Source organism: Lissotriton vulgaris, chromosome 10 (assembly GCF_964263255.1).
Source record: "Lissotriton vulgaris chromosome 10, aLisVul1.2, whole genome shotgun sequence".
Taxonomy (NCBI): Eukaryota; Metazoa; Chordata; class Amphibia; order Caudata; family Salamandridae; genus Lissotriton; species Lissotriton vulgaris.
This window is the reverse complement of record NC_141698.1, coordinates 424737265-424749552: the sequence shown is the minus strand read 5'-3', so window position 1 is coordinate 424749552 and position 12288 is coordinate 424737265. Positions and strand designations below refer to the sequence as shown.

Sequence of the window (12288 nt, the reverse complement as noted above, 5' to 3'; positions counted from 1 at the left end):
CACCGGGGTTGGTATTGCTGGGGTATCTATTCTAAGATAAGGAATCTATCACTAATGTGTCTCTTTCAGATGCACAAGTTACTACTTGTGTAACCAAATATCTGTAAGAGACATTAGTTAGTGATAGATTCCTTACCGACCCACCCATCCTCCCCGTTCTGCGAACCGATATCTAGGGTTAAGGTCATCCCCTTTCAGGGCCCTATTTTCAAGGCACCAGTGTTGGTTTTTAGCATAGCTCTGCGTTTCTGGCACAGAAAAGCTGTGTCTAAGAACTGACGTCAGCACCCGGAGGCGGTGTCTAAGTACTACGACGACCACGACGCCCACGACGGACGCGGAGCCACAGACGACGCCTACCGACGCGCAAGGGTACTGCTACGCAAAATTATCCGGATCCAGTCTGACGCCTGGGGATATTCTAAGGTAAGGAATCTATCACTAACTAATGTCTCTTACAGATATATTGTTACACAAGTAGTAACTTGTGCTTTAATACCGAACCTCCTTTTAATAGACCGCTTCTCCAGAATTTAGCAGTGGTGGACCTGTCTATTAGCAGTTTTATCCTTTTTCTGTCCTTGTTCCTGAAGAACTACATTTCAAGTCGCATTGGACTTTTCAAGTAGTATTTTTTTTTTTACTGATTACATCTGTTATTTCTGGGCTGCTTTTGTGGGGTATATGTCACAAATTGGACTGGGATCCAAATTAAGCCCTGGAAAAATGTTCATACCCGGTGGACTGTACTAGGCGAGTAGACCTCACATATTTGCTTGCTCGCTGCAGTGCAGTACTATAATTGATTTACACCTCACCATTTCCAAATGTTACCAGCCGCCACTGATAGAGTGACATGGAGTAGAGCAGTGTTGAGTGGCATAGAGTGAAGTAGAGCAGTAAACTTGTGGGTGTAAGTAACTAAGATATCAGTACGAACGGCAGAGAGGGTGAAAGCAACATAAATAAGACGCTGTATGCCCGTGTTAAAATTCGGAAAGCATATTGCATGTCCAGTCTAATACCAAAACTCTTATTTAAAAAAAAAATAGAGGAGAGACACAAAAAGACAAGGAAAGGAAAAAAAGAGGAAGAACACTTAACTTGACCCATGCTTCAGGGAGGAGCTCACATAAAAAAGAAAGGAAGGAAAGTGAGAGTGACAATGAAAGCAACTAATTGTATGCTGTGGACGAGTTGTAAATGTGCTGAATAGTAAACACAGGATGTGCACTGTGTAGGTGAGTCCTAAAAAGGGCGTTTTCTGTAAGGTATGACTCTTGATGACAGGCTAAATAGTTGTGTATATTCTTCATCAGTCAGCCTGGGACTCCCAGGTGCAGAGTAGTAGAAGCATCACAGAGCAATGGACCAGGGTACCTCAACATTTTCTGAGTGTTTGATCATCAACATGTGCCCAAATCAAATATTTCTCAGAACCAGCTCGAAGGATTTGCATACATTTTTTGGCCAGTAAACTTAATAGTGCTCCTCACATCCCCCTTGTGCATGAAAGTGTTGTGGTAAACCTGGGGCTAAACTTTGTGTGACTTGTTTATCTCCCTTGATTGCTAATCCTCCTAGGTTCAGCAGAGGATTGGATATTGCCCGCAATTTGATGCACTACTGGATCACTTGACTGGTCGCGAGACACTGAGCATGTATGCCCGTCTGCGTGGAATTCCTGAAAGGTACATCGCTAGCTGCGTGGAGAATATGTTAAGAGGTCTGCTCCTTGAGCCTCATGCTAACAAGCTGGTGAGGACCTACAGGTAGGCTGTGCTGTTAACTTCTGTTGCCTTCTTCTGCTCCTCCTCCAGTGCTGTGAAATCAGTGTTTAACTTGACCCTTTTTCTGTACATCCATAGTGGTGGCAACAAGCGCAAACTGAGTGCTGGGATTGCCCTTATTGGTGGCCCATCAGTCATCTTCCTGGATGAGCCATCCACAGGCATGGACCCTGTCGCCAGGCGCCTGCTGTGGGACGCAGTTACCAGAACCAGAGAGTGCGGCAAAGCTGTCATCATCACCTCCCACAGGTGCTTGGATACTTGGTTACTGTTTCAACAGCAAGAAAATTCACATCTGTATGCCATCTGTGAGAGCACAACTTGTTAATGTCTTACATTAGTGGAGGTTCTAAAGATTGTTTGGCTGCCTTTACACTGGTTCCTTTTTTTCTAGCATTGTTTGTACTTTATGGCAGTATATTTTGGCTATATTTTTTCAGTTCGATTTTTATGGGGTGGTAGACACAAATTCTTAAATGCTGAAGTTAATTTTTAAATATATGATTGCTGAATTGTAAACTACCCATAAACAGCTTATTCCCTCACTAATGTCTGGGCATAGAGGAAGAAATTGAGTCCTGCCCTCGTTAGATAACATTTGATTAGAAATCCCTCTAGAAGAGGCTTGCTGTCCTACTCTTTTTGTTTTTAGTAGGGGCGAAAGAAAGGAGAGACTTTCTCATACCATTGAGTTACGTTTACTGTTTTGGGAAAGCCCTTACCACCACCCACCGAGAATGATAAGAGTTACACCCTGCTCTGAATCTTTGTTCCCCAATTGAAGCCTGCTGTCGCCATTGAGCCCTAGTAAAGAAAAAAGCAGACCAAATGCTCCACAATAACTAACACGTTACCTGATGTTCAATAGTAAATACAAAGAATAAGTATGAATCATAATAATTAGATCACTGATTGATCAAACTTAAAATGTGTACTAAATCCTCTGGAGGCACTGTCCCTGAAGTTATGACATAAGGGAAACCTTCTGTCACGAAAGTGTTGATACTTTTGATTTTTATTCGGTGAGTGCTTCTGTGAGACTGGAAAGAAAACGAATTCTCTGGCAATTCTCTGGGGAGTCCATGTTTGTTTAAGACTGGCCTATTGGGCAACCTTTTTCAGTACTTCTTGCTAACTCCTATGCTCAACATAATGATTGTTCATACCCATGGTTCATCTACGCCCTAATTCACCTCAGCTTGTCGTCTGACCGAACAGCAGCATCATTAAAGTTGGCCATTGTGGAATGGTTCTAAAATGTGTCTCTTGTTTGTCTTCTTTTCTCTAACCCAATTTGCCAACCATAGTATGGAAGAATGTGAGGCTCTCTGCACGCGGCTTGCAATCATGGTCAACGGACAGTTTAAGTGCCTAGGCAGTCCACAACACCTCAAAAGCAAATTCGGCAGCGGCTACACTCTCCTTGCAAAGGTGAAGAGCGATGGGGACGAGGATGGGATCTTGGCCTTCAAAGACTTTGTGGAGATGACTTTCCCAGGTAGGTAATGGTCTATTGGACCACTTTCACGGTGATATTCCCATAGCAAGAATTCATTGATTGATCAGAAATGTACTAATGTTTGTTGTGAGTCTGAAATAGAAATTTCCCAGCCTTGCATGTTTGTTCATATTTCACTAATACCTGATTTCAGGGTTTGATCTGTGGTGACCTCTTTGCGAATTGTCCCTAGTTCCTATCTCGCCTGGCACAAGTCTTTGCACTTAGTCCATATGTCTCTGAGCAACTCCACCTCTGGAATGATGCACCACTGCAGTCTCCCCTCCTTCGTATGCGCATCCTTGAGGATATACATCTTTGCTGTTGCCCTGCTTACCCCAGGGAAGATCTAACCCTGCTGGTTTGCATCTTTGTTGCTTCTCTTCTCTTTCTTCAGGTCAACTGTATTTATTTAGGTGTATGCATTGCTGCAATTGCACCTCTTTCCTTAAGACACACAATCCCTGAAAGTATAAAACTCTATTATCCTTTGTTCCTAAGGGAAGCTCAGTTCATGGAGTCCTGCACCTCTGCTTTGCACCTTGTTAACGTTAGGCCTGGTCGGTGAACTCTGCTCTGGTTGTTGAGTTTGCTGAGTTTTCTGCACTTCGCTGAGATCACGGAGTGCAGAAAACTCTGCTCCAAGTAGTGCAGCTGAGTTTTTTCCCCGCTCCCGCTTACGAACGGTAATTTTGCGAGCGCAAGCTGCCACTCAGGTAGAATTTCTACCCGAGCGGCAGAAAGACCAGCGTGAATGGCAGTTCTCACTGCACTCCGCGAAACTCCACGAACTATGCCCTGGACTGGTTAACGTGAGCAGCTCTACCTCAGGATGCATAGACTAATGTGTTTGTCCCTCATTTCTGTAAGTAGCTCAGTAAATAGTGTAGCTGGGTTTCCGCTTGTTTTGCTACGTATCTGCACTAGAGTATAAGTCTATCTTAACTCCTCATTCTTAAGACGCTGTTTCTCTCAAAAGAATGCCTCTAATTTTTAACCTTGTTTCTTTTTAAGATGTAATTTTCCGTTTTTGCACCTTGTTCTCATTCAAGCCATATTCTAGTAGCCACCCAGCTCTAATTTCCTCACTGCTTCCCAGCGCTATTATAGGAAGCAGAATGGAACCAACTCCTACCTTATCCCTTTTGCTCCTTAATGGAAACTGGAAAATCTTTTGATTGTTCTCTGGGAATTCTCTGCTTTAAAGAGAAATTTTGGAAGCTTATCACACACATGAGAACCTTTTTTTCTGTCTTCCAGGAAGTGTCCTGAAACATGAACACCAAGGCATGGTACATTATCATCTGACTGACAAGAGCCTTAGCTGGGCAAAGGTAAGAGCCTGGATGCAGTTAGCACAAGTGAAGAAGCCCAGAACATGTTATGTGATGGGATGGGGGGGTGGGACACAGGTATGGTGGTTGTAGGATGAGCCACAGGAACGTGACAAGGAGTAAGTGATGGAGTGGTGGTAACATCCAGGCAATTATAGGGCACAGTTAAGACGTGGGCTGGTTGTCAGCAGGTTAGAAACAGACTGTGCCCTCCTCTGCGTGTACCTTATTTAAAACTACTGTGTCGTAAGTAAACCAGGTGGAGCGAAGGACCAAAGGTGAGCATAGGAACAGGAGACATCTTATGAGTTATTAAAACAGTGTTCCTGGATTTGTTTGTGGTGGCCTATCGCTATGATAATAGCCCCTTAAGCGCTGCGCCCGTCCAGCGGCCGACGGCACCACTACCTCGGGAGTGCTGCCGTCGGCCGTTGGACGTTCCAACTGCACCTGCGCAATGGAACGTTCAGCACTGGAGCTGGACGTTCCAAAGCAGCTAAGGTGTTAATGTGGTGGCCTCCTACTACAGTGCATTGCATTTGGCAGACTCAGATTAGGACATGCGTGCCAGTGGGGTCTCAGTCTCTCAGGGCACTAATGCTACAGTGAAAGCCAAAAGGTCATGCAAATGGATCTCCAACAAAGACACCTTTAGCCCTGTGGTAAGGCAATGCAAGCTTGATGTCTCCCACATCTGAGCACCAATATGTGTATCTCTTTATCAAGTGCAAGCACATAACACAACTTTAATCGTCAGCCAGTGCTAGTTAATGCACTGCCGTCTTATTGCTACACATACTAGTTTAGTAGTAAGGTCACTAGTAAGATACTGGTGACGATCAAATATGGAAATGTGAAGATACAAGTCCGAGACTTAGTTGTGTGAGCATGGTCGAAATGATGTGAGAGGTGGGCACAGTGCACAAGTGAGGCACCAGAAGACAGGCTGTAATTAAGGCACTTATGAGAAATGAAGAGTAAAACATTCTGTTGTGTAACACACTGTGGTGAATTTGTGCTGGTAAGATAAGAGAGGGAATGTAGAAGACATAAGGTAGGGCGAACCAGGTGAGATATTTAGAGGGCCTTGGATAAAGTGGATGGAGGTAGGATAGTGATCAACTGCACTTAAGGAAAGTAGTTGTAAAACAAATTTGGTTCCACAAGAGATGCTTCTGTTAAGGCTTATGGATGGAAAAGGGAACAATGTTTATGATGCACCTGGGACGGGAGTGACACCACGTGTATGGAAATTGGTGGACTACCTTTTACGGAGAGGGGTTGTAGAATTATACATTTCAGGAAAAGTACATCCAAACAATTGGCAGTTATGCTGTGACTGACCGTTTTGCTCGTATCAGCCGCATGATTTTTGGTTCAGGTTCTAGTTCACTATCTGATCTCAGATGTGTGGCAGGACATTTGCTTGCTGTGACGTTTTAGATTGCTAGGTGTGCATCTGTCTTTGCTCGTACAACTGTTACATCCTGCCGTTTATGACTTTGATCTACAAGATGGAAGCTGGATGTGTGTATTATATACAAATTATCAATGTTTGAACCCGTGAGTGGAAAGTGTGCCCTTTTATTTGTAATTCTTTGGTATTAACTTGCAGTTGCTTTCCTTTTTTTAAGGTTTTTGGGGTGTTAGAAAAAGCCAAAGAGATGTACCACTTGGAGGATTATGCAGTCAGCCAGATATCACTAGAGCAAGTTTTCATGAGCTTCACACGCTTCCAGCAGAGCACGAGGGAAGGAGGGAAGTGACTGGACTCTCAATTAACCCAAAGGGCATCTTTGGAACAAACAACAATAATTTATATATCAACGTGTGTCTTATTGTGAAAGTGTATGAACGACTTAATCGCAGGTCAAGGGAAGTTTGCTTGGAAGGCCTGCGTATATGTGAACCTATCAAAAGAGCAAACAAGGGGAACTCTGACTGCGCCACACTAATGCCTTGTTTCTCAATGAAAAGCATTCCGTCCATCAATAACTGGCTGTTGCGACCAAGCAGGGCAAGAAATAAGTAACAGGCTGAAGCCACCCTTTGTTACCTCTATGTGATGGCTACTTTTGTGTCCGAGTGAACTAGACGTACCACACCTCATTAGTTTTTTCTACAGCCATTGGTCGTTGGCGTCCTCCATACTCTACTATGCTTTGGTAGATTAACAACAGGATTCCATATAGTGAAAGAGCTCATCAAAACACTTTACTGGGTACAAAGACAGCTGCTGGACGAATCGGTCCAAACTAGTGCCTCATCTAGCAAGGGCTAGAGTGATCCACTGGCTTCCGCTTTAACCTTCTGTGGTCGAGGAGACACAATACATGTTTACAGACTATATACAGAAGAGAGATGCAAGCCCTTCAATATTCTGGGAGAAGGCCTTGCCATTGCATCACGATCATAAGTATGATACTTGTCATCACACAAAGTCTGTCCATGGTGAGGGAGAACAGGTGAATGTGCAGCAAAATGAAGGGAAACTATTTTAGAAGTAAAGAAGAAAATTGGGAGAAGAAGTACTGCCCATAAAGAATGCTGTATGTGTGTGGAAACCTATGTGTGTGCATAGTAAGCACAGATGTGAATGCACCTGTGGGCCACTCACGTCTTCTCAGAAAATGTACTTAGAATGTAGGGTCCAAACTTCTTTATGCACTAGCCCTTCGAATCGAAGATTTTCCACTTTAGTCCACTTGAGTACTTTTTGTCTGTGCTGCTAAAGCCCATCTCTCTTAATATGTAAAGATCCATTTGAGAGTTGGGTTCCAAATATGTTCTGTATGCTGTAGTGTGTGCCGCACGGTTTGGGGCAGTTCTGACTTTGCTTTACATTGAACCGATTTGAGTGACAGTTGCTGAAAACAATCGGATCACTTCATTCCTAACACACTGATCCGTGAACCCTACAAGACATTCAAAATATTTTTTATTTTAGTTGAAAATAGATTTGAAGTGCTTGGAAAATTATATGCAAGTCATTTCTTTGCTACCCACAGAGATCGAAACCCCCTTATTTGTGCCCTCAAGGTACCAAGAAGGATCCGTAGTCTCTTGCCCCTTTTAGGGTACCAGTACTCCTCTTATTTTCTGCAAGAAAGGTGACAATGTGCTATGTTTGCCATCCAAAGCTATCTTCTGGGCATTTTATGTAAGATGGGTGTTTAATTGAGGCGCCCTGTTATTCCCCCTTATCTTTCATCCAAATTCCCTGCTCCTGTGTTTAGAGGTGGCCAAACCACTTCCTTTGATGGTTTGTTTTTTGTTAATGAATGCGATTTGGTCTTCCTCGAAAGAAACTATTTGATCACAATGGAAATTATATCAAGCGCTAAAAAGTGAAACTGTGGCAGCAACATGTGGGTTCACGCTTTTCCGCGATTAGAGAGGAGGATTGGAGTGTAGTGGCAGCATGTCTTTAGAGCATAGACCACAATCGTGCTTTACCTAAAGCTAATCTGAACTACTGGACCTCCAGTCAAACTTGTGGACCTCCAGCCAGCCTGAACGCCAGGCTTCTCACCCTGCCAAGGCTGTGAATCTTTTGGGATATTTGGATATTCTCCATAAAGAGAGACGTGTCTGGTTCTGGACCCGTCACAGTTCTAAGTTTGTTACCACTCCCTGCCACAGGCTGCTCTCATGAAGCACTAGAAAGACTTTGTATAGTATCCTGTGCAAAGCTGGCCTCGAGGCATGTTCCTCTTACCTGGAGGAGATAGAAGAGGTACCGCTTAAGTTGAATCTGTGACATAATAGGTTGCCTTGGTCGGTTTTGGTATATGCACGTGCCACATAATTCTTTGAAAGCTGTTGTGATTTGAAAGGTACCAGACATCTTCTGGCAGAGCGGAGCTCCCTCTTTCCTTTTTTTCAGTTTTGCCTGTGGCACTGTGGGATGCTTCCCTCATATGAAAATTAACTGTCGTACAACGAAATCTTGGCATATTGCAAAGTCTTGTTTCATTGACTGTCCTTATGGCCCAATGGCACACTTTTGTTCTGTGTATCCCAGTGCATACAATGGGGGCGTTTTTAGAGACTACATGCTCCTAATGTTTCTGTCATTTTTTTCCGCTCTGGGAATAACTTGCCTTGGGGCTTACTAGGCTCTACCTGCCATTGGCCGATTTTGTCAAAGTTTTCCTCCGTCCTTGTAAATTAGTTAGTCCTACTTTGTTAGCCCAAACAATCTGTTAAGAGGGAATGACCCAGGCAAATCACTGTTCGGTGGCTTCATAGCCTGTAAGGAAACATTCCTGGCAGTTTAGCATGTCAACCCTTTCCTTAAACTCTGTGGAAAGGTTTCCTCTAAATCTTCCTTTCTGGAATTCTCTTGGTCCACTATCTGCCTAGGCGGCTGGTAGAGGGAAGCACTGGGGCCATCCATTGTAAATCTAGCTGCCCTTCCTATTGTTTGTAAACCCTGGCTGATATGCAGTTATACTAAATCTATCCCATTTTCCTCCAATAACTGAACTTTATCTTTTAAAAACAGTGAAGAGAGTTGTAAAACCCATGGATTTAGGAAAAAATTTGATTTCTTTACTATGAGCACCTTTGACGCCAAGCCGCAAACTGCCAGAAACATCTGATGTCTAGGCACAGCCAAGAGACCGACCAACATAACTCGAACCACTAAACTCCTTGCTGGTTTTGACCATGTCTTCCAGTAGCCGATGATTATACATGTAGCCCTGATGACAAATGTGATTCCTCCCGTCAGAAGTGCAACATCAGTAGTATAATTCTCCCTCTGATCTAAATTTTACTTGCTGTTGTCTAACAAGATGAGTTTTCACGTGCTTGCATCCACTGCAAAATAACAACCTCTAATTAGGAGTGGTGCACTAGAAGGAAAACACCTATGCCCTAGAAAAGAATGGATCCAAGTCAGAGGCATTAGTCAGTAGTATAAATCCTGGCACAGAAGCCTCTCTGCCCATTGCATTCGCTTCCTGCCTAATAGACAAGAGCCCCTTTTTTGCCGAGACTCAGCTAGCCCTGCTTGGAACTCATTCATCCGATGACTATTTGTGAATTTCAGTGCGAGGAATCTCCATATTTACAAGGAGCCTCTATCATGCTTGAGAGTACCCGGAAAGGCATCTATGGGAAATGCATACCTTTTGAGCAGCCTCCTCCATCCCCATTTTTCTGTGCTGCTTTTTGCGTTAGTGTTTTGAAATTATGGACTGTAGTAGCTCCCTTCCCCAAGGAAGTAACACTCATTTATTCTATGACGCCCAGTATCATCAGAGATCCGTTCGGTTTTTCATTAATGGTTTTAAAAATATTACTTGTGTGTAAACAGACCTTTCCTTTAAAGGGCCTGCTGTCCTTTCTGGTCCTTCCTCCTAGTCCCACCTGACAGTACTCTTTCAAAGCCACTCTTTGCCTCCAGAAATAAATGTCCTCTACTATCATTAATGCCTTTGGACAACTTAGTTACCACCATGCATTGCTGGTTCCAACAGAAATACGTAAATTGAGGATGCTGGACAGAGGTTTCTAGTCAGACAGTAGCTATATCTAGATACTAACCTTCCTTCTAAGTGAAGTATTACATCTACAAAGAACGGTGCTAAATTCTGTTGGCACATTTTGGTCTCTGACATGATCGTTTCGGTGGGTTTTGGGAATATATGATGGAGTGAGTTCATTCATGTGCAGTTTGTTACCTGCCAAAGAGTTAGATGTTTAAATCTTGATGTACCATTTTGCAGTTTTATCGTGTATATCTATGGGAGAACCTACTTCATTAATTATTTGCAAGAAAGCGATTCAGAATCGCTTCCCAAGCCGTGTATAAGCATGTATAAGTCGAGCAATTTCATGTTATGCAATGTGAATCAACTCTACAATGTACGTTAATAAGGATTTATTGCAAGCATTGTATACGCTGGGCTACATGTAAGTGGCTTTCAGTAACTTTACGCCTGGTGCTAGAGCCTCATAGGCACTTTATCATGCAAAAAAGAGGAGAAGGCCACGATCTTTGGGTTGGAGATAAAGCGTGGAGAGAGAGATCGGAAACCAGCACTGCCTCAAACCTGCTAATGTTGTATTTAACGGTTTGGCCTGTTTCGTGTAATGTAGTTTGGTACTCATATTTAGTAAGCGACAACCATGATTACTTACTGACGACCAATGCAACTTTTTAAATATTGCACTAAATCACTATGATTGTATATATTAAATTAACCAATATTTATGATGCCGTTTTGAAATTACAAGTGGAACTGTGGTGTGTGTTTATGGTGTCTTGTTTTCTCCTCGTGATTGGACCTTCATGCTTCTGCCAAGAATGTACAAGAAATGTTTGTTGCTATTTGGAATGAAAAAGCCATTTTTCGGCACGTCCTCCTTCAGTCCTCTGACTGGAAAGTTACAGTGAGTGATAATGGGCCAACATCTTTATTTCAGTCATGTCAATCTCACAGTTATGTTGGTGCTGAACCATTCACAAGTGCTAATATTCTTATGGACACAAAAAATTCCTTGGTGAAATCTAATTATTTCACATGAATCTGTATGTCTCGTCTGACGACTGGTAGTTACACTAGGTATTTCACTTGTTCTTCACAATTTTTTGACGGTATATACCTGGTAGACCTTTATAAAAAGACATAAATCCTGGAAAAGATACTACGGTTTACCCAAAATAAGTCAAGTGTGTCTGTGCCTAAACCGCCTCCTATAGAAGAGGGTAACCGGCATTGTATAAATCCAGAGGTATCCTAGCAAAAAAGGAATGATCCTGCATGACCATACCTGGCAGCACATCTGTGTGCTGTGTACAAACAAATGTGAAGGAGACACCTCACAGTTGTGGGGGGAAGGTGGGGGCCCAACTGCAAGTTAGGAACTCCGCTAGGGCTTCTTGTTATTGAGGTTCCTTGGCAGTGGCACGAGACACAAGAGGTGTGCTACCCTGAATGATGTATCCAGCCCTACTGCTAGTCCTTACTAAAGGAACAGAAGTGTGCTGCTTAAATCCCTGTCCCTATCAAGAGTGTAGGTGCCACAAAGGGGACTCTGCGTAAAGATAGAAAAACACAAATTAGAGCTGTTGGAACACATTAATGAGAGCTTATCTGGTGATTTATTGACACCCATCTGAGACCATATTTCACACGTGTAAACTCGAAAATCGCAGCCAACAGGTTTCCCTGCTATGACCACAATCTACAAAGATTCATTAACACGAAAAAACACATTTTATAGACCCATACTGCACACACTGACTCTTGGTGACTCAAGAGGGACAGCTTTCCTTGAAATTAGTGTAAAACCATAGGAAACATTTTTTTAAAGTATTTTTCCTGTAGATTTCCCCATAAGTGACCATCAGCATATTGAAGCACAGCATTGGGTAAAGTGGTACATGCAGAGGACAACAGAATCCGTAACCATTATACATATCGTTAGGTATTGGCTCACATTAGGCATTCTCCAGAGTACAAAACCAGTCCAGGCAGGAAGTGTTTCACAGTCCTAGGTCTACTGTCAAGAGGGTGGACCACAATCCAACGGACTGGACCTCACTTCTGCAACATACAGGCAGGCGGCCCCTTTGCTAACCCAGGAGAAGCATCCATAGCATTCTCCAGGCCATCTCACACCTCGAGCCGCATCCCAATCATTCTCAATCCGC

The 12288-nt window shown here is 43.2% G+C and overlaps 1 protein-coding gene across 2 annotated transcripts in view; it reads left to right on the top strand.

Annotated features, from left to right (window-relative positions):
* The window catches only part of ABCA3 (ATP binding cassette subfamily A member 3), a 642985-nt gene extending 632107 nt beyond the window's left edge, over nt 1-10878 (top strand). For both annotated transcript variants that reach the window (XM_086941282.1, XM_086941283.1), the window contains exons 27-31: nt 1585-1772; nt 1869-2039; nt 3098-3288; nt 4549-4622; nt 6257-10878. In XM_086941282.1, coding sequence (XP_086797408.1) covers nt 1585-1772; nt 1869-2039; nt 3098-3288; nt 4549-4622; nt 6257-6388 — 756 coding nt within the window. In that variant the 3' untranslated portion in view covers nt 6389-10878. The remainder of the gene's footprint in view (nt 1-1584; nt 1773-1868; nt 2040-3097; nt 3289-4548; nt 4623-6256) is intronic.
* Nucleotides 10879-12288: the final 1410 nt, after the last annotated feature.